Source organism: Dermacentor variabilis, chromosome 7 (genome assembly GCF_050947875.1).
Source record: "Dermacentor variabilis isolate Ectoservices chromosome 7, ASM5094787v1, whole genome shotgun sequence".
Taxonomy (NCBI): domain Eukaryota; kingdom Metazoa; phylum Arthropoda; class Arachnida; order Ixodida; family Ixodidae; genus Dermacentor; species Dermacentor variabilis.
In genome coordinates, this window is record NC_134574.1 from 99,091,968 (window position 1) to 99,113,913 (window position 21,946).

Genomic DNA, 21,946 nt, shown 5'->3' on the forward strand with positions numbered 1-21,946 from the left:
TTAGCGAATAGCGGGGAATATACCAAGCGCTTCATCGCATTACGCGATAGATGCATGGGAGCCATTCGATCCATTGTGGCGTTACCACATTCCCATTCATTTGAGTACTGTTGTTGTTAGAGGGAGCTATGGACAATTTCATCTGGGCGCTGCTGCCACTTCGCGTCGTTTAGCCTGATCCTTGCCTTCTGCGTGACGTGAGATCCTGTTCCACGAAAGATAACTGACGGGACCCACCTCCCCATAACTGTGATCGGGTTCGCGAGCGGGTTCGCGCGGTTACGACGACAGACGGCGACGCTCAAGAAACGAACGAGCGCCTAAGCGCTGCGCTCGAAGAGAAAATGCTTCACAAACGCAGCAACGGTCCACATACGGTAGCGCTCAAATTGAAAAGAACAGTCGATATGCGACGACATTTATGTCCTTCTCGAAAATATGGATAGACCCGTTTGCAACAATTGTAAACGTAACTACCGAACGAGGATTAAGGAAGTCCGATAGTTATCGCGCAAGTGGCCACATTCCGATGATTGGCGCCGGCGCCACTCGGAGGATCCTTGCTGCAACTCTCGAGCTCAGCAGTCACCAACTCTCCGTATTGCTACACCGTAGCACAAGCCGCACTCGCCGGTTTGGGGCAGGGCCCCGACGCACCCTTGGACGCCTCGCCCAGGTTCTCAGGTGTCGAACGGTGCGGGCGGCACCGATACGCACTTGTCATGGCGATCCCGTGGAGCTGAGTGCGACCACCGTGTCTGTCTGGCCCCTCCTGCAAGTGATAAGATGGAGAGGAATGTTGAATAATTGTTTTTAAGGCAAACGGGCGGGCGGGGGGGCTGGAGTTTGGGGGGGGGGGGTCAGTAGCGAAGTCTTCGAATGGAATCAAACGCGAATATTCGAAAACAGCGTTTGGGTATCGAATGGAATTTCGACTACTTAATATTTTTAAGGGGTAAGCATTCTAGCTACTACCGTCGGAAAACTATCCGTCCGTCCGTCCTTAATCAGGCAAAACCAAGCTTTCGCTTTGCGCATCCGGGGTTAGCTGAGCTAAGCCGCAGCGAATTTTTTTCTCACTGACGCAGCACACTAAATGTAGCGTGCAAGAAAGGCATTGGTTGCGATATCGAGTTGCAGGAGTGCGCTAAAATCTAAGCCCGCAAATTTTCAACACTTTTCCTCTGTACATAATGGCAATTTTACAAGTGAATGTTGTCGTAAGGTACACGGAAATTTTGTCTATTAGTCTTGAGGCGTATTGCGCATTTCTATTATCTCAAAACACAAAAATAGACTTCATGCGCAATGAAACAACTAAAAACGCGCTTTGTGTTCCGGTGCAGTAGTCTGATAAGGCCCGTGACCGGATGTTTCTTAGGGCCGCACCCTCGCTGCTGTTATCGCACAAGTGAAACAGTCTATACGTTATAGCTTACATACTACATTAGAGTTTCCGTTCAATTACATTCTAAGTTAACGAATCTAAGGCAAGTGGGCGGTCGACAAGAGGACTGCATTGATAAAGCGAGGAGCGAGAAAGGTCCTCATAATGCGTGCGTCCACTCGTAGATACTTTAACGTGATAGGGTTAAGGGCCCCGTGTAGCAGATAAATCCGGTATCGACGTCGGCGGAGTTGACCGTGAGCGAAAATTACGAAATGTTTATATGCCACGCCTTGCTATATAACATGCGATATATGCGGGTCATCTTGCCACACCATTCTATCACTATCACTGCCACTATTCTATCACATTTTTGACAAAATCGTTCCTCGAAATTTTTATAATGACATCCCACAAACAAATGTCACGAAACAAAACACCGACAGCGCATGCCCTTTATGTTAAATCTTTTCAGACTCTGGTATTAAAAGTGCGAAACGATAACAGAACCGTGAAAGTGGTGTAGTTGTTTGGCGCGGCTGTCCACTACCTCCGGGATTGGTGTGCGCAAGAGGCAGCATTTCTACCAGAAATGTCGCCTATATGCATACATATAGCGTTCGCCGCCAGCGTTTTCCGGTAAACATTACTGTTACATAAGCTGCAGTTGGCGGGAAGTGTGAGAAGCAGTCGGGGACCTTTGGATGCTATTGCGTTCCACTCCCTTAAAGGCAAAGCTTACGCGCACCCTCCCATTTTTTTACACACCCTTCACGAGCCCAAGCTTGTCACGGAACAATAAAGGTCGTCATTTTATAGCGCATTTCATTTTAAACTCTACACGCGTGCCACTGTACCGTCAGGAGCAATACGCAATCCCTGGACCCGCTCATGTATTGTCACATAACACTATCTGCACTCACTTGGATTAGGCCGATTATTTTTGAAGGAAAAGATATTGTAAAGGAAAGTCGGGGTATTGGTTTATATTCGAGGATGCGTTTTCGGAGCAACCGCCTGACACTTCCGGCGGCAGAAATGCCAAAGTCACAGGGTGAAAAGGAATGTCGCTTATTTTATCAAAACAAAAATGAAAGGCTGGATTGTACGACGAAGATAATACAAGGTGAGGATGGTTACAAACGTTCCAGGCGTTTCTCGGCAAAAGCTTATTGAGTCCTGTCTGTACTTGCACATGTCTTCTACAACGCGTCTATTTAGCTCAGTGAAGTAGTCAATGGATCCCGGTGGCATGAGTTCAAAATTCGGCCGAACTGGTAACGCGAGCATCCCGAAAGTTCAGCATCTTGAACGGGGATAGACGGAAGTTAGGACACTGCAATCTGGGAATTAAATCGGCGAATAAAGAAGCCAGCGATGCCGGCGACAACGACGTCAAGTGAACGTTTCGCATGCTTGCAGTGAACTTCACAAAACCTTAATAAAATATGTTTTTACTGCAGTCGAATGCCTTCTTTTTTTTTCGACTTTCATTCGAGCAAAGATGATTTTTCATTTTCTGACTTCCCGAATTTTGGGCGACTTATAAGTACACTCCAAGGCAAAGCTCTTAAATTAAAAAATAACATAAAGAAATCATCGAAAGATTGCAAACATCGAGCAACGCTTAACCGTTGTCTGTGGCAGAGAGTAAACGGGCAAATCACCTGGATCAAACAAGAAAAAGAAAATGATGAAATCCCTTAGTGACAGCTTGATGTGGGCTCGTTGGTTATTAATTAAAACTCAAGTATAACAGCGCGAATAAAAAAGGACGCGAAGTCTGTGGTAGTTGTTCCTTCGCGTCCTTGTTTTATACTAGCTGTTAAACCTTGGTTCTGATGAAATCCCTTTCTGCGTGTTATGAAAACAAAAAACATGACTAACAATGATTTTGAAATGACCATGAACATTGTGTGTCTTTGTGTGACCATGAACATTGTGTGTCATTGTGTGAAAGTGTGTCTCCTCCTCGAATCTTGTGTCGATTGTCGAATAATGCTTTACTGCGTAGTGAAAAGGACAAATTTGTAGTTATGAATGCGTGACAAACATGAAGCCTGTTGCATGAATTTACATTTAAGTGAGGAGCTTTAGAAGATGTGTCTTATGAAGAACCCATATTTGTAATAATTTTCTTAGTCATAAGTTTATTAGGTAGCGAGTTAAACTACAATAGGCGAGGCTTTATAAGTTGCATTAGTAAAGGCACGGCGCAGAAGACCAGGACTCAAGAACACGAACGACAGGTCGTTTGTGTTCTTCTTGAGTCCGGGTCTTCTGCGCCGTGCCTTTACTAATTCAAGCATGAACCAACGAGCCCAAGCAAGAGTTTTACTTTATAAGTTGCATTCTAGAGTTCATTCAATTGCGTTCTATCTGCAAGTTAAATTCAATGGCATTCTGTCTCCAAAAAAAGTTGCAGGTTAGCCCGAAAGGCTAACCTGCGAAATTTGCTATCGATTGCGATAGCGAATTAGTGGACAGCTATACGAAGTAAGGCTAGTGGGTTTATCGGCCGTATAAAGGTGCAAACATAGGCATTCTGACAAGCATGGTGTCACGCGCAAACAAGCAAACGTGAACACATCTCACTCGATGACCGCGGAAACTCGCTGTCGAAACGCTGGAGTGACGAAGCGCGGAAGCAGCAGCGAGCGAATCGACTTTCGCGCTGCGTCTCGCATCAGCGGAAACCAATGCACGAAAACACAGCGCACGGACGGCAGACGCTTGTCCTCGTCGCAGATGACTTTCAAGCCACAGCGGGCCTGGCGGGCGCGCGCGGTTGCCCGAGCCGCCCGGAGTAAGACGCGTCCCCCCCCCCCCCTCCCTACCCTCTTTACGGATGCTTGCGCTCGACGGAAGACGGCGCGCTTCCTTCCCGCTTCCCTCCCTTGCGTGCGCGAGATTGAGCCGCGATCGCCGGGTCACCGTCGCACGCTTTCACTCGCACGTACAGCACACGGCGCGCGGCGATGGTTTTATCGCCCTTAGACTTTGTACGGAACCTCGGACAATCGCCCCTTTACAGAGGAAAAAAAGCTCTAGGACACTGGTCCAGACGGGCTTCGGCTCGCAAGGTCTTAAGGGCTTTGCTGAAGTTTTTAAGGACATGCGAATTGTGCGGCCGCCTTTGAATGTTGTAGCACGTAGCATCGCGTGACTGTGTGAATTTTCTAGTTTCCATTTTTTTTCCTCTTCTTCTTACTCCTTTACTGCCCAGCACAGGGTAGCCAGCCGGTACTTACACTGGCTAACCTCCCTGTCTTTCCTCCCCTTTATCTCCTCCTCCTCCTCCTCCTCCTCCTCGTGGCGACGGCGACGGCAGAAATGAGCTTGGAGTGTCCGTATAATTGCTATCGCAATAAAAAAAATCTCGGGGCAAGTCGGCACAAAATAAGATGTCTGCTTTGAAATTTTGAGGAATGAGGAAAGGCCTCGTCGTAGGTGTATCTCGACTCTAAAAATAGTTCGCATGCTTCAGCGTTAAAATTTTGTCATGCGACAATAAAAAACATCTTCGTTTCGCAAATTTTCTTTTTTTAAAGACTATCGGTAACACAACTTTGGATTGCGTAAGAGGCCTAGCTCTAAAGCACGGTGTGAGACCGGACTAGTTGGTATTCCATGCTGAAGTGACTAGCGCAAGAGTGGACACGGGACACTAAAGAGGCGACAATTAAGGACAAGCGCGAACCGAAGACCGCTGCGGGTAGCTGCTTGTTCCGAATGCAGTATCCCAAGACGCGGGCATGACAAACAGTGATTACGATCAAAGTTAAAAGGACAGACGGATGCAGATTAACACAATCAACAAACATGGTTCAGGACAACATTCATTTAGGATAGATTGTGCATACTTGAAACGTCTGTGATTTTCCTTATATGTGCTGATTTTTTGGTGAATAAAGATAGATGAAGTTGGCGCTTGTCCTGTGTCGTTCTCCCTCTCGTGATCGTCTTAGTCGACGCTGTTCCTTCCTAATGAAATCAACAAAGCCCACGGCTTTGTTGTCTTCTTCATCGGCTTCCATGAAGTGCCTGCCTTCTGTAGCCACCGCTGTAACGACGTTCCGTCATCGACAGGATGTTGGCGTGGGCGACCAGTGCATCCCTGGACTGAGAGACCTTCCTAGACGCTTCTTAACGCACGCAAGCCGTCGGGCTGCTGTCTTCGAGAAACCAGTGTGACGCGAATTCGATTCCGCCCAGCACCGAGGAAATTTTAAATATTTTTAGAGTGTGGCACGTGCCCATTCTGGGAGACTGACCAAGAATGGGTACGTACCCAGTGGACCCAAGCTGGGGCGTCAATAAGGTTACATACGCACATACAGAAAAGTGGGTAAATCTCCCAAACAACGCTAATCTCCTTAATAGCGCGGATACAAGTGCGCATATGTTGCTGGCTGGATGTCATAATCATCATCATCAGCCTGGTTACGCCCACTGCAGGGCAAAGGCCTCTCCCATACTTCTCCAACAACCCCGGTCATGTACTAATTGTGGCCATGCCATGCCTGCAAACTTCTTAATCTCATCCGCCCACCTAACTTTCTGCCGCCCCCTGCTAGGCTTCCCTTCCCTTGGGATCCAGTCCGTAACCCTTAATGATCATCGGTTATCTTCCATCCTCATTACGTGTCCTGCCCACGCCCATTTCTTTTTCTTGATTTCAACTAAGGTGTCATTAACTCGCGTTTGTTCCCTCACCAAATCTGCTCTTTTCTTATCCCTTAACGTTACACCTATCATTCTTCTTTCCATAGCTCGTTGCGTCGTCCTCAATTGATGTCATAATATACATCTGAAATTAGAACATGTGGCCAGTTTCCGTGAAGCCCTAGGGTTTAGGAACAGTAATTGAGAGTGTACCCATTGGCGCAGTAAACGTAAGCGGGAGGTCGTTGTAAGATTTGTGGCGCATAGAAAAAAGAGAACCAGAGCCCTGTAGAACATATTTGAAATGAGTGATACACATGAAGGGATATCACTTTAGTGATGACTTGACGGACGTTATATATATTCAAATGTTTAAAAATAGGCAGTACTGAGATTTCCCTTGTCTAAGCCTATCCACATTTCCCGCCATCTATAGCCGAAAAGTAATTCATGAAGTGGGCTCCCTGCAATGTCCAGGAGAGATAAACAACTAAAAAACTCAGTTAGAGCCCTCACATACTTTACAAGCTTCAAAAGCACCGCGTGCGGTAGCTTCGTTTTGCAGGCTTAGCATCCAACCCTATCGTTTGCATGCGAATTTTCTCATGATCGCGTACAAAATTTGTGTTCGGTAAATATTAGAATTTGGTTGCGCGCTCTTTTCTAGTGGTGCAGCGTACAAGATAATCCTTACAGTAATAAATGCAGTAATCCCTTGCAGTAATAAAAAAAAAGTTCCGAGCATTTGCATCGGACTTACTCACGTTGTGACAAATGATGTGGTTTGCCAGTAACCTGATTTACCTACTTTTGCAAATAGATTCCACATGCTCGCAGTGCCAGCTTCTTAAAATGGTCTCCTCAGAAAAGAATAAAACATGAGTTTATCAGACGATCTAACGATATTTTTTCTGAATCTCAATGGCCATGATTACATGCACAACAGGTGTGCAAGCACGATGAAGAGAATCAAGAGATAGATATTCGTAGCGTCTTCCCTCAAATTGCATCCTCGCCAACCATCATCATTTAGTTCCACAATTTGGTTCCCTCAGCACAGCCGCCCGATGATCTACACATTAGACCACGGACAACCCGGTGACGCTAGTTGGTGTGAATGGGGACATACGCGAACAAACAAACACGAAGAAACGTACGTAGCAGAAACTGAGTGAGTTTCCCAAATAAGCAAGATGGCGAGATGGGCCCGTTAGTTTGTAGTCAAATTGGCGTGGGGGGGGTGATAATCGACAATGCGCAGTTACGACTCAGCGCCGAGTTGTCATGTGCATTCTTCTTTCGTTGCTGTTTGTTTACGCTGTTTCACACGTTAAAATGAATTTCCAGAGAACGATAATCGCATTATTATTTCCTGTTTTAACATTGTCATTCGCTTCTTGACCAATCTCTCGTTTTCAGTGTGCGCGATTTTCTCGGGTCATTGTTATGCTCAAGCAAGTGAGGGAGATGGCAGACAGACCATGAATGGACGCTTGTGCCGGACAGTGTGTCTGAAATCCGCTTTGTCTCTGTCGCCGTACGCAGAGGAATCTTTATTAATGAGTCCGCTGGCTCGCTCGCATCGTCGTCAATAACTAGTCTGGTTTTACATGTTCTTGCTAACTTTGCTTTTATAACAGGCGCCAGATTTGCGCGCCTTTTAATCCTGTATTGCAATGAATCATCCCTAATTTCCTCTGACGACATTCTACACATAGGGCAAATTCGCGTGGAACATGGGCAAATACCTTTCACGGCAACGCAAGGGGACATTATAAAGGTTCCGTTGTAGAGTGTCCAACCTAAACCTTTGCCTTCATATATGTGGTTTATCAATGACTAACTATGGCACTTTTTCTAACGAACAAACACAATTCACCATTTCTTTCTGTCCTTTCACCTCTTCTCCTCCCTCCGCAGAAAGTTTCTAGTACTTCCGATTGGTAATCTGGGTTTAACGCTATCAACATCAAAGATATTCTTCTTTGGTGCTTCTCAATTAGGCACAAACCACGTGCGCGTCTATTATTATTTCTATGCACAAGTTCACTGAAGCGTCCGGAAGGTTACGCTGCGAGGGTACCTATTCTAGTGTACGTTATTATTTTTCCTCATCAATAAGTCGTCTCTAAATTTTTTTATGTCTAATGTTGCTTGTTGCTGTGTTTTTCCATTGTTCGCTTCTGAGCCTTTTTTGTCGCTTGTTGGGTGCAGTTTTTGTTACTACCAGTGTGGCCAATCCCCACGGTGGGTACGAGCCATCTTCTGAGGTAAAAACAACAAAAGAACAATAACAACTGTAATCTGTACCATCATAGAAGGAAGACGAAAACGAAACGAGTCACGTTCCGTGCTACCACGCGAGCCCCTGGCCTCACACGCTATTGCCCCGTGGAGACGGCAGCCGCAGACCTCAAAGAGCAATCGCTGAGCACAGCGCATCGAGTACTTCAAGCATGAAGCGATCGGAACCAGATGTCGAGAAGACCGCGCAGGCAAGCAGCTCGCCGGCTGAGCTCGACCGCCGGGTAAAGACGCCCGAACTAGGTGCAGCACCGTCGGCGGCCATCGCTAGCCGTAGCCCCGTCAAAGGTCCGACTCGGCCAGAACGTTCACCCGACGATGCAGGCGGCTCGCCGCCCACGTCAGTCGAGGCCGCCTGGGCACTGACCCCCATCAGTCGTGCGGACGAACCGAGGCGTCGTGGCTACGCGCGACGACGGTTCACGTCGAGCTCGACGTCGTCGCCGCCGTCTTTAAGAAAGGCTGCCTCCACCGCGAGAGAAGGGTCTTCCGGGGGCTCCGACGACCTGAAGCGCCGTTCGTCGCGGGAGAAAGGGTGTCATTTTCTCGATGCGACGACGAGGGAGGCCGTTGAATCGACGGCAACTGCGGGCCGCGGACACCATCGTGAGGGCGGCCATGATGAATCGCAATCCCGTACTTGGCTGAATGAGCTTGAAGCGCGCAGAAAGCTATCGCGGGGGCCCGCGAAGCACCGAGAGCGCCGAGGTTTGCACCGAGCGCCAGAGCCCCAGCGCCCAGCGCGAGAGGGAGTTGCCGTGACCGCGCACGGGGAGCATCGACCAAGACTCGCGGAGTGCTCGCAGACGCGAGCGTCGCTGTTTACCGGGGAACCCGTAAGCGTCGCCGACAGGTCTTCACCGCAGCAGCATGGGCCGTCCCGGACGCGACGTCGCCCTTCCACGAGCCCGTCCCTGGCGAGACCACCCCGCGACACCAAGCATCGGGCGTCTTGCTCGGCCACGACGTTACCGACCGTGTCGCAAGGCGAGCGCAAACTCGACGCGACCGGTGCGATGGGAGACGTGACGTGCTACGCGGCGTGGGAGGCTCGGAAAGGGTCCACGACGACCTCAAGTCGAAGGAGCAGCAGCTCCCAAGAGCTCTCCTCGGAAGGCATGCTCGCCAGAGGTAGGGCGGGTGGGCCCGGCGCGCTGACTTCCTCGAGAAGACGCAGTTCGTCGACGGGAGGCATCGGAAACCTCCGCAGCTCGAGGCGACGGAGCCAAGGCGCGGAGATATCGACGGCCTCGATCCCAGGCGGCTTGGAGGACCGGCGTCGTGTTCCCTCCAACCTGGGTGTTGGGCGACAGCTAGAGGTAATGTGCACAACGGGCAGTTACGTATGTCCAATTCGTGTTATAAAATGGCACCATCTTAAAAGGAAACACTCTTACTTCAGTGCAGCTTAAACGTTTGTTTTGCTCTACTGAAAAAAAGTGCTTCAACTGGCGCGATAAGTAGATCCCTGTTGCTAAAGTTATTCACCCAGCCTACGGATCAAACCTCACCTTAGTGAGGCCTGCAGTACAACTTGGGTTTTTTTTTCTTTAAAAGGCGTATTTCGTAGGGTGCCGACTTCCTTAGCGCTAACCAAATTCTATACCGTGGAAGAAGGCCCAGTTTAAGTAATTTGATATATAAAGGAGCATCTGTGCAAAGCTTGATATTCGAAGTATTAGCGGAAGCGTCACGAGAATTTTGTAAAAGATTGTCGTTTTTGATACCGGAAGTCGAAAAAAGTCGTAGTTTCTCCCGAAAGGCGAAGCATCCATTGCGATAGCGAAATAGTAAACAGCTATGAGAAGTAAGGATAGTAGTTTTATCGACTGTATGGAGTTTTAAACATTCGCTTACTAACTAAATTGACAAGCATGGTGTCACGCGCGCACATGCAAACGTGAACACATCTCGCTCGATGACCACGGAAACTCGCTGTCAAAACGTTTGAGTGAGGAGGCGCGGCAGCCTCTCGCTTCTACGTGAGCTAAGCGGCGAAAACAAAGTGCACAAGAAACTATCAGCGCTCAGCGTGCTCAGTCCCCATCGCAGATCGCTTTCTAAATAGGGCCCGCGCGGCCGCGTCGTACGCAACAGCCGCCGGGGTAGAACGCCCCCCTCCCTCCCTTGATGCCTTGCGCGCGACGGAAGACGGCGCGCGTCCTCCCCGCTTTCCTCCCTTGCGCACGGCATATTCAGCTGCCGTTGTGGACTCAGCCTCCCACGCTTTCACTCGCACATACAGCATACGGCGCGCGGCGACGGTGTTCTCGCCCTTGGACATCACGCGGAACATAGCGGCTCTCGCCGACGGTGGCGGCGATGGCAGAATTGCGCCTGGGGTGGTCGTATAATTGGTATCGCAATTTAAAAAGGCCGCCGTTGCCGCTCGCCCGAAGCAATGCGAGGCTTAGCAGGCGTGGCACCTCCGCACCACCTCCGAGGTAAGGCGGCGCCCGCGGCTGCCCGAGGTGCGATGAAAAGTCTCGGAGACTGGGGGACTTGGGTCACAGCGCCGAACCGCCCCACGTAGCGTTTGCTTAAGGTGCCGTTTAAAGGCTGCTCGCCGGAAAACTTGCCAGCCCTGCGGCATTGCCAAGATGGCTTTCGGGTTATGTACTCTTCATTTTACTGAACAAACTTAGTCAAAGTTAAATTTGCAGTGGGCCTTTAAAAAGCTTGACTATTACGACAAGATATCTAGCGCGAACTTAAAAGCTAAACAGCACGTGGCTACCAGCCACATCTTCAATTTTCTGATCATTTGCCACTTGATCATATATATATATATATATATATATATATATATATATATATATATATATATATATATATATATATATATATATATATATATATATATATATATTATAGTTACGCCATTCTCACTCACGGTATATACTACAATGTCCGTTATCACAAAGCCCATACTCGACCAGTTTTGAGATCTCTTAAACATAGTCCATGTAGAGTAGATGCGTACAGCACACAACCAATTTGCTCCCAAATCTACGGCCGGATTCGCAAACGTTCTGTTCGTGCGAACTATTTGTTATTCGATAAGCTGCTTGCTTAGCAACGGTTTCATTATCTTGATTCGCTTTTTACTAAATCATGTAGTACGTATGATTCACTGGTTTGGCAATGCGGGTTAATTATCACGCAGATCTATCACGTGCGTGCGCTTCGCGATGAGGTGGTGAATATTCGCCATCAGTATGATGGAGAACGAAGTGATAGTGAACTGGGGCCGAACTTTTTGTTCTTAAGTGCTATTTGGTCATTTCCCAGTCAGCTTTACCAATATGTCTCACATCACGGTTGGCTGCGGTCTACCTTTAAGAACAATTCTAGCCTAAAACCACCTTTGTAAATGGTGCCCGGTGTATCGTATACGACTGCACAAATGCGAAATACACGGTCTTGGCATGCCGAGCGCTCGATGATTTCATTATGAGAAGGAAAACCTTCCTTTCCCATTCTTGGGCTTGTAACATTGCGAACAACTTCCTTAGGTCTCTGTGGACATCACGAAGAGACATCACGCCACAAGGGCAGAACCAGCTTTGGCAACATCAAGCCGCACCGGCAGCTCGCAGTCTTTCGTGGAGCATATCTCTGCCACGGTGAAGATTCGTCCCGGCAGAGCGCCCTCACTGGGAGGACCGCCGAAGCCAAGCGACGATTCTCAACTCGCGGAGAAACGAGAGGAGTATACCGACCAGGAATATCCGGTGGATCTAGAAAGATTCATGCCTCAGTCTAAGGAAGCCCTCGCTTACACTGAATTGCTCGACTACCCCAAACACCGTCCGAAGGCAGCTCCGCAACCCGCTGTAAAAGAGGCTGACTTAGGACCAAAAGTGAGCCTTGAACGCTTCATGCCTCAGTCCAAGGAAGCCCTCGCTTACACCGAATTGCTCGGGTACCCCAAACACCGTCCGACAGCAGCTCCGAAGGCCGCTCGGAAGGCAACTTCGAAAACAGTTGTAAGGGAGGCTGACTCAGGACCAAAAGTGAACCTTGAACGCTTCATGCCTCAGTCCAAGGAAGCCCTCGCTTACACCGAATTGCTCGGGTACCCCAAACGCCGTCCGACAGCCGCTCCGAAGGCAGCTCCGAAACCCGTTGTAAAGGAGGCTGACTCAGGACCAAAAGTGGACCTTGAACGCTTCATGCCTCAGTCCAAGGAAGCCCTCGCTTACACCGAACTGCTCGAGTACCCCAAACACGGTGCAGAGGCAGCTCCTGAGCCTCTTGATGAAGAGCAGCAGCCGGAACCGAAAGTGGACTTTGAAGGCTTCCTACCCCAATCAAAGGAAGCTCTCTCTTACACCGAACTACTCCAGTATCCGAAACACCGTCGAAAGTCTTCTCTGAAACCCGCTACGAGTACAATACGCTGGGGGACGCAGGGAATGAGAGGAGTCTCACCGCCATCCAAGACATTCTCCTGGATTCTTCCAGAGAGAGGTCCAGGACGGCCCACATCCCGTCGTGCTAGCCTGGCGCGACCCATGGGACCAGCAAAACGAGGGACTACTCCACCTCCACCGCGGAAAGCTGCTGGCGTCGCCGCTCGTCCGCTTCGGGCAAACGTTCGCGACACCACTCCAAACGCTGTTACCAAACAATCCAGCAAAGAATCCCTACAAAGACGAGCATCGGTGGCTCAAAGCGGAACGACAACACCGAAAGCGGGGGGTGCGCCACGCAAACCGTCAAAAGAACGGGTAGCTCCCAGTAAGCCGGTGACCCCTCTTCCTTCTCCTGCTCCGGGAGGAAAGAGAGTAGTTGCCGTTCGGCCATTTGTGGCTAGTTTCCATGCAGTCGATGAGCTATATGAAGCCGACGAAGGCACAGATGTCGCTGGTAGCCGGCCAGCCGCTCCTTCAATTACACTGTCGATGCCTCAAACCCCCATGGTTATCCACGGCGCCAAAGGACGTGTTTTAGCTCGTCCTTTCTACATGTCAACTCAAGGCAAGTTAAGCGACGAGCAGCCAGCCCTGAAACTGCCAGAGAAACTGCCGGAGGAACCGTCTAAACAGCTTCCAAAGAAGCCGCCCGAGAAGCCCCCAGTGAAACCACCTGTGCCGGTAGCCGCTTCCATAAGTCGTCCGCAGCATCGACGCTTACCGAAAGGACTGCGGCCATTCAAGGCATCCGTGCGTGACACCGCGCTCATCGCCGACAGTGTCATGGCGCGAGCAAAGCCCTTGATCATCGAAAAAAAAGTTCCCACACCCATGACCAAGGGCGCCGCAAGGGCTCCAGCCGCAAGGCCTTTTGCCATCGGCGTCCAAGGCACGTCGGATGGACGACGCCGTCGGCGAGTCTCCAGTACCAAGGCCCTGACCACGCCTCGCGGTTCTGTCGGTGCTCCGTCTGTGCCTCTTCCGCCAGCACCTCCAGGCATGCGCATAATCACAATGTCAACCGGGCACAAAGACTTCCGCGAGGCGATGCTCTGGGACTATAGCCCCGCACCTCCACCGAAGACACCGCAGATCCACTCCAAGCGCGCCTCGATTGCCCAAGCACGGCCAGGAGCTGCACCTGCCGGGACTTCGAAAGGAGGAACAGGCATCCCGTCAACCGTAAAGTCTTCAAAGGAGGCAGAAGCAAAGCCTACCTCCCATAAGCCTCCGTCGCAATTGGCCACTCTGAGACGGCAGTCGGTACCTTCAACTACAGCACAAGCTGTACCACCGGAATACCAAAAGGCTAACAAGGAAGTAGCGAAAACCGTTTCCGCACCACTGCTTCTCACTACACCAGTGAAATCGGCTTCTGCTGACCCAGAGTCTGGCGTGAAGACAGAGGCCAAAAAGCCTGAAGCCAAACCGGAGCCTACAAAGCTACCTGCGACAACGACTGCCTCAAAGGACGTGAAGTCGTCGACGGCGCCGAAACCTGCTTCAGCAACTTCAGCTCCAGTAGCGCCTGCACCGCAAGCGGGAAAGACTCAGGCTGCACCCAAACCACTCGCGGGTAAAGTGGCCGCTGCCGCAGAAGGAAAAAAGGAACAAGGTGCAACTGCGGGTGCTCAAGAAGCCCCGAAAGTCACGCAGAAAGGAGCTGAAAAGGGCAGAAAACCGTCCTTACCGAAGACCGCAATCGATCCTTCCAAGGCACCGGCAGCGAAAGTGCATGGGCCAGCCTCGGAATTCCAGAAGGCTATTGGTGTTGCGCCAACGCAGCCTTCTGACGTGGACGAAGCATTAGTTGACTATCGCTTTTACAAAGCGTCCGTCCAAGTGAGAGAATCCCAGGAACTGCCAGTCAAGGCCCCGGCTGCGACCTTGTCACGCAAGGCCTCGATACTGAAAGCGACCCCGTCACGCAAGGCCTCGATACTGGCAGAACCAAAGGCTCCAGCGCCTGTGGCCGCCCCTGTCGCAAAGCCGGAGGAACCACGCAAGGAAACGGGCGATCCGCTTCACGTAACGGATTCCAAGGCTATTATTCCGTGGAACGAGGAAAAATCCGCCGTGCTACCGGTGGAAAAGCCCCCTGCGAAACCTGAACAAACGAAAGCGCCCCCAACGGCACTAAAGGAAGCTCCAAAGCCGCCACCTGAAGTAGCCAAAAAAGCGCCTCCGACGAAGACGCCAGAGCCAGCTTCGCATTCGACCAGAGAATTCAGGGTGGCCGTCTTGAGTGCTGGAAAGCGCAAGGCTCACGGCGGGCATAGGTGCGCCAAGCACAAAGACGAAACCTTGTCGCAGTACGAGCGCAGAAAGGCCATGGTGAAAGCCAAGCGTAAAGCGAAGGCGAAAGCAAAGGCAAAAGCTGATGCCCTGATAAAGGTTTATGAGGAAACATCTGAGATAAAGCCGCTTCGAAAGAAGTCCAAGAAAAAGAAGCACAAATGCCACGCTGCGCGAAAGGCGGAGAAAGAAGAAAGCGAGTCCCGCGAGAAGGCTGAGACCACGACGAAACAGGATGAACAAACGACAGGTAAGAAGCTGTCCACGAAGAAGTCCAAGAAAAAGAAGAAAAAGCCGAAGAAAGAAAAAAGTGAGTCTACCACCTCCGATCTCCAGGTCAAAAAGAAAGGCAAGAAGTCCTCGAGAGATAATTCCAAGCAACGCGGGCCGCCCGTGCAATATGTTGAGACTAGAACGTGTTCAGTAATTCCTTGTTGCATCTTCTTGGTCACAGCCTTGATCGTTGTTTTGCTGATAGCCTACTTCTGGCCAATCCTGGAGGCTGCGACAACCACCACCACCAGCTATAGCATCCCCGATGCCGCCACGGCAACACCTCCGCCACCGTACTCAACAATATACACGTGTTCCAGCGACATCTGCAAAGCCGAAGGCGCGTACTTGAAGTCGCTTCTCAGTACCGACAAAAATCCCTGCGACAATTTTTACGAGTATGTGTGCGACGGTTGGAGCAAAGTCCACCCAGTTCCGGGCACGGGAGCTGGTGGCGTCCAGTCAGTGGACACGATGCTGCAGGACAGGCTCTTGGCAAATCTTGAGCCCTTGCTGCTAGGCATGCCAGACACAGACGTCAGGGTAGCCGCCGATCTGCACGGGGACTGCTTGCGACGGGACAAGGTTGGAAACGATGGTGACACGGTCGTCGGAGTTGCCCGGCAGTTATTTCGCGAGTGGGCAATCAAGGAGTGGCCGTTACTCAAACCCGATGCAGTCACAACTTCGGTGGCGTGGACGTTTGCGGGAGAACTAGTGCGGGACCTTAACGTGGCCGCTTTGGCCTCCGTCAGCGTCGGTGTCAGCACCAAAGTGCTCGAAACCGCGGCCATCGAGCTTGATAAACCACGCCTGCTATTCTCTTGTAACGACGCGTCCACGCCTGCCGTGAAGGATCTGTTCAGTTCCGCCCTCAAGGAAATAATGACTAGGTTCTCCGCAGCATCCGGCAAGCAGGACATCGATGAGGTCATGAGGGTCTTCATACGCATCGGTTCGTCCCCCGCGTCTGCGGCCAGCCCGGACACTGGTCCTCTATCTTACACGTTAATGAAGCTCATCGACCTGGACAACGGCTACAAGCTCTTCCTCGAACGTGTATTCAGCGGCATAATCGCCATTGACGGCACGACCGAAGTGATGCTCAAGTCTACCGACTACGTGCGCAACCACCTGACGTCGGCCATGCAGGAACTGCCGGCGCACGCCGTGGCCAACTATTTGGGCTTCGTGGCGCTCGCCAAGATGGCGCCCTTCTTCCCGGAAAAGCTCGCCAGTCTGCGGCAAGTGTTCGCCAAGGACGTGCTCGACCGCACCCTGCCTGACGTCTCGCGCACCAAGACCCTCTGCCTGCTGGCGGTGCAGCAGCTGCTGCCGGGGTGCTTCGCCAAGGCGGCCGTGAACCTTCGCGGCATGTGGCACGCCGACCTGGGCCTGGTCGACTGGCTGTCCCGGATGCAGTCCTCGTTCGGCCGCCACCACGAGCTGGTGGCCTGGATCGACGAGCTGTCGGCGCTCTTCGTGCGCTATCGGCTCAAGAGGAACCGCATGGCGGCATTCCGCGACGCGTCTTCGGAGCCCTGCGCTCCAGCGCCCAGCGAGATACCGCGGCGCAGCGAGCACCCGCTGCGCTTCTTCCACCAGGTGTCCATGCTGCAGGAGCAGAAGCGGCTCCAGGCGATCCTCAAGAACGGCCGCGACGTGCTGGCACTGAGGGGCGAACCGCGCTCCGAGCTCGCCACTGTGCCAGAGTACGAGGTGATGCGCCAGCTGGTGCACGTGTCCATGGCGCTCTTCAACACGTCGGTGCCGGCCAACAGCACCATGTTCGCCTTCCATCTGTCCAGGTGCGCTCAGCGTTGACTATGCGCGAGCCGTAATATCGCTCCCGATTTGTGTGACCCAAGTGCGTCCACATGCGTACACTACAGGGTCATCGTTGCAGTCGGTATAGCCGCACCAAACGCATTTAGCTTGGCATCACAGAGAAGTAATCGTTCGGCGCAAGCTGACACCGTGCGACGGCATGCCGAAATACGCCTGATATGCACTTCCTTGTGGTTGCCACCTTATGAGACATGCCCAGGAATTTTTGACGTTGCACTTCGGCAATCTGTTGAACTTCACCGCAATACACCAGCGTTACTCAGTGGGCAACCATATTAAAAATATATATAGTTCAGGACATCGGTCAACTTTCAGTCAACCTCAAATAGCAAGGTCCGAAGGGTACTTGCTTCTAACCGCATACGCACTTACGGCACTTAGTCGGCCCTTTGTGCTGTGCTGTAGCAGCGTTTTATTCAGGAACAAAACACTTCTATAACACAGCGCTATGTCACAAATGTTGGTCGTAATTAGTGTCGTTATTCGAAGGAAGTACACTTTCGACGTTGCTAGCGAAAGCTTTTTGAAACTCGGCAAATCTACTGATTTATATTTTAGGGGTCGGGAGGGGGTTGCTGCTCATTAAGTTACACTGACGTATTTCGGTTATGTTTTGCAACGAATTACCGAAGGGGCAGCGTCCAAAATGCATGCATTGAAGAGAAACGTTAAATCACCTTCGCTTGCTAAGGTATTCTTTAATTCAGTTTTATTGGTTCCGCGAAAAAAGCATCGACTGATGGTGCAGAAAATGAAGGTAAAGCCACGCCTTTCATAAACTTATACACCTCAGCTCCGGTATGGCAGTGTGACGTCACGGAAATTTGGTTGTCGTACCAGAACTGATTAGGCATTCGCTTAGTTCTCGAGACTTGGTCGATTGGTAATGGGATTTTCTTAGCATACGATGCGATCTTTTGTGCAATTGATGAACTGTTAAACCCGAACAGACGCTGTCTTAATTTATGACGTGACCGACAGCTGGAACTTGGTGGCGGCACTTAGCAGCCCTTGTTTCGTACTTGCTTCTTCTCTAGCTTGTCAAGCCCTCTGTCACGGTATCAGAGCAGCCGTCTTGCTGGCTATCGCAAAAGCACAACTTGCTGATGCAACTGAACTTAATGTTTATCTTTAGTGTCCCTTCATCGTACTTTCTATGTGCTTACAGCGTGTCGTCGTCCGAAGTTCGCGTCCCTTACACACGATGCTGTAAACGGCTCTGAAAAGAATCCCCAAGGCCGAAATGTATTCGACGTAGTCGCCGGCCAAAGCAAATACCCGAGGCCCGCGTCTTGGCCATGGCAACGGCCAAAGCGCCGCTAGAATATTGCACTGGCGAAACGAGTTCTGCGCAGACTTCTGAAAAGCGAAGGAAGTTCCGTCGAAGTTGTTGGCCTTCACGCAGCAGGCTATCGCGGGAAGACACGTGACCACTTCGTGCACAAAGTATCACGCCGTGTTCCAGCAGGATATATGTGCGCGTCGGATACGTGGTGGCTCGGGCTGTACGATGCTCCATGCTTGCTCGATGGTTGGTAGGGCACGTCAGCTTGAAGGTTGATTGGTATCGCTTGGTGTACGATGCGGACGCAAAGCAAGGTGCGTCACGGTAGACGACTGCTCCAGTTAATGGAATATATTGAAGGCTTTGCGGGATCGGTTGTTAGCATTACTGCTGAGACGCAGTTACTAGCACGAACAAGGCTAACGGACACAAAAAAAGGTTTGCACAAGACAGTCGAAGTCTAGCGCTCTAGCTGTCCTGTACCAACCTTTTTTCCGTTAGCCTTGTTCGCGCCAGTAACTACCTCACAGCAGTTGCACGAACACGAACTAGCCCAACTCTTTTTGTTAATCAGCACGACTGGTCGCGCAACAGGTCGAGCAGTTTGTACAGGCGTCTACACAAGTCCGTCGCCCGTTCCCCACTCCTTGCCTTTACTGCGTTTGTAAATGTAAATATCCCCCTGTCTTTTCACAAGTATGACTCTGCGATGCTTGCCCATCAGTGCAAATAGCGCTAAAGAAAGACACAGGAATGGGGACGAACACAAGTGCTTGTCTCCTGCCCCTCTTCCTCCGTGTCCTTCCTTTTTAGCGCTGGTTCCCTTCGGAAGGTATGCAGGGCCAATCAGCGCGACAGTTCGTCCTTGAAAGTTACGTATCCATTGCCTGTCAGCGAAATGTCATATTTATTACGTGTTTACTGTTTTAAACGTTTCCTTGGGCAACTTGTATAATTGCGCTACGGCTAATTAGATTTAACACCTCGAAATACGTTTCTTCGTTTGTTCTGTTCATTTTCTTTTTCTTTTTTTCAATTTTAAACATGCATTTCTGATTGCCAGGCTCTGCCCCCTCCAGCCCAACGTATAGCTCTGAAAGGCCTGCAGATTGCGCGCGCGCGCGCGCGCGTGTGTGTGCGTGTGCGTGTGTGTGTGTGTGTGTGTGTGTGTGCGTGCGTGTGTGTGTGTGTGTGTGTGTGTGTGTGTGTGCGTGTGTGTGTGTGTGTGTGTGTGTGTGTGTGTGTGTGTGTGTGTGTGTGTGTGTGTGTGTGTGTGTGCGCGTGCGTGTGCGTGTGCGTGTGCGTGTGCGTGCGCGTGTGTGTGTGTGTGTGTGTGTGTGTGTGTGTGTGTGTGTGTGTGTGTGTGTGTGTGTGTGTGTGCGTGTGCGTGCGTGTGTGCGTGCGTGCGTGTGCGTGTGCGTGTGCGTGTGTGTGTGTGTGTGTGTGTGTGTCTTTCGAGCCTGACCGAATAATAAACCATTACTACCACGCGTTCTCCCGATCGCAGGGTGGCCGTCCGCTTCTACCGCGCCCTGGTGCAGCTCCTGTTCCCCAACATCTACGAGCGAAGCGCCCCGGTTACGCTCGGCGACGGCACCAGGCGGCAGCTCGAGCGCCTCCTCGCCTGTTTCGAGGACGACCTGCGCCGGCTCCCGGTCGCGCTGCGCGGGCCCGTGTCCGTCCACTCCGGCAAGACCCGGGCGGCCCTGCTCCAGCACGTGGCGGCCGTCAAGCTCGCCGTGCGCGCCTTCGGCGACCACTTGAACGTGCGGCGTATTTGGCGGGCCGACTTCCGGTTGCAGGACCTCCCCGACACCTCCTCGGACGCGCTGTTCTTTATCTACTACGCTCTGGACAACTGCGAGTCGGCGGACACCGTCTACGCCGAGCACCGGGGCCACTGGCTCCCCGCGCACTACCGGGTGAACGCGGCGCTGCGGCACGTCGACGAGTTCGCGCACGCGTTTGGCTGCGCGCCCACCGCCGACATGGCGCCCAAGGCGCTCACGTGTAACGTCCTGAAGCGCCGCTAGGGCGCCGCGGCAACGTGCGCTCGCCTGCCGCGAGAGCGCAGTATTTTTTTAGCGAAAGCATACCCGACCGCATAGGGAACTCTGAACGTTATGTAGCCTTAATATACGCGGCGTAGGATAAGCCCTGTGCGCGTTCCGTACGCTTCGTTGGTGAAATGTTTTCTAACGTCTTTCGGGGGGGGGGGGGGGGGGGGGAGCGCTTACTCTGAAAGCGCGAAAATTGAATAATTTTCCCGCGCATTAAATTTACGTGTTCGCAATGCCGGCTGACGAAATTACTTGCTTTCACCAACGAAATCGGTAAGTGTCAATTACGTTAATATTGCGAGCGTATCGAGTCGTAGCTAAGTTACACGGTAGCAAGATCTTAAATGCGTATACTCTAGACTGCTTTGTTGTGTGGAGTAGAATAAACTTGGAAAATAAATGACAGAGCTGTCGCGTGTACGTTAAATTGTCGTCGTAGTTACGTAGTGGCAGCAGCGGGCAACCTGCCTGTTGTCTATACGTTTATGGGCAGCAAAGGTGGTGAAGGACGCAGCCCAGGACCTCGTTCGCCGTGCCCTTCAGCGCATCGCCGATGAAGACCGCAAGGCTCCTCCTGGATTGGATAACTGGGCGTGCGTGCACTGCAAGGTGCTCTCGCGCTCTTCCGAGGCCGTTGTAGAGAAAAGCGGCCTCAGCGACATACAGTGTCTTGGGGGCGCCATCCAGTCGCTTCGAGAGCGAGGGGGATAGCACATGGTTTATATATTATATTTGATGGACTTGCCGCAAGGCATATGTAGAAATGTATCACAAAAAGGCGTCAAATAAATCGGCTTTAGTTAAGCCTCTCTATGCATTGTGCGCCCAATGTCCTTAGTACCAGGACGCAACCGCAAGATGTGATGACTGTCTGCCGTAGCCACAGGTGCCTGGCACCTGTGTCCGGGTCGTACGGTTGCCACTTGCAGATCCCCAGGCGCAGGTGAGGGCGCTTATCACATTTATCAACTCGTGAATTAGAAGCTCTGGGTGCAGGGCTTCGCTTGCATAATCGCTTCGCGCTGCTCCCTTGGAGGTGGAGTGCCGCGTGTTCGCGTTTTCATCTCTGCGCCGTTTCCAAGATAAACGCCGGCCTGCACCACTTGTCGCTGATCTAAGAGGCGTTTACCGGAGACTGAACGAGGCGGTGCTTTTCTTGCCGCTTGCACAATGCGGCCTCGCAGACCGATAAAAGGACGGTGCCAATCGGAACACATTTGGTAGCACTGTGGCCTCTGGCCACCTTCAACAGCAGTTCAGCTGCTACATAGCCACCAACGGCACCACTCTGAGTATCCTCTAGCCAGCCCAGCTGATGTATGTCCACGACGGTGCCTCAGCCACGTCACCATAGCGGTTGTGCTATACATGTATTCTTGCCATCTTTAGCAAGAAACTTCTGGCTGTTATC

The 21,946-nt window shown here is 51.5% G+C and overlaps 1 protein-coding gene across 1 annotated transcript; it reads left to right on the plus strand.

The window, feature by feature from the left end:
- The first annotated feature begins 8,508 nt into the window (after positions 1 to 8,508).
- Positions 8,509 to 20,676, plus strand: LOC142588748 (uncharacterized). Its single transcript, XM_075700566.1, has 3 exons — positions 8,509 to 9,675; positions 11,872 to 17,150; positions 19,983 to 20,676. The coding sequence occupies exons 1-3, from the start codon at positions 8,509 to 8,511 to the stop codon at positions 20,506 to 20,508; spliced, it is 6,972 nt and encodes a 2,323-aa protein (XP_075556681.1). The 3' UTR covers positions 20,509 to 20,676.
- Positions 20,677 to 21,946: the final 1,270 nt, after the last annotated feature.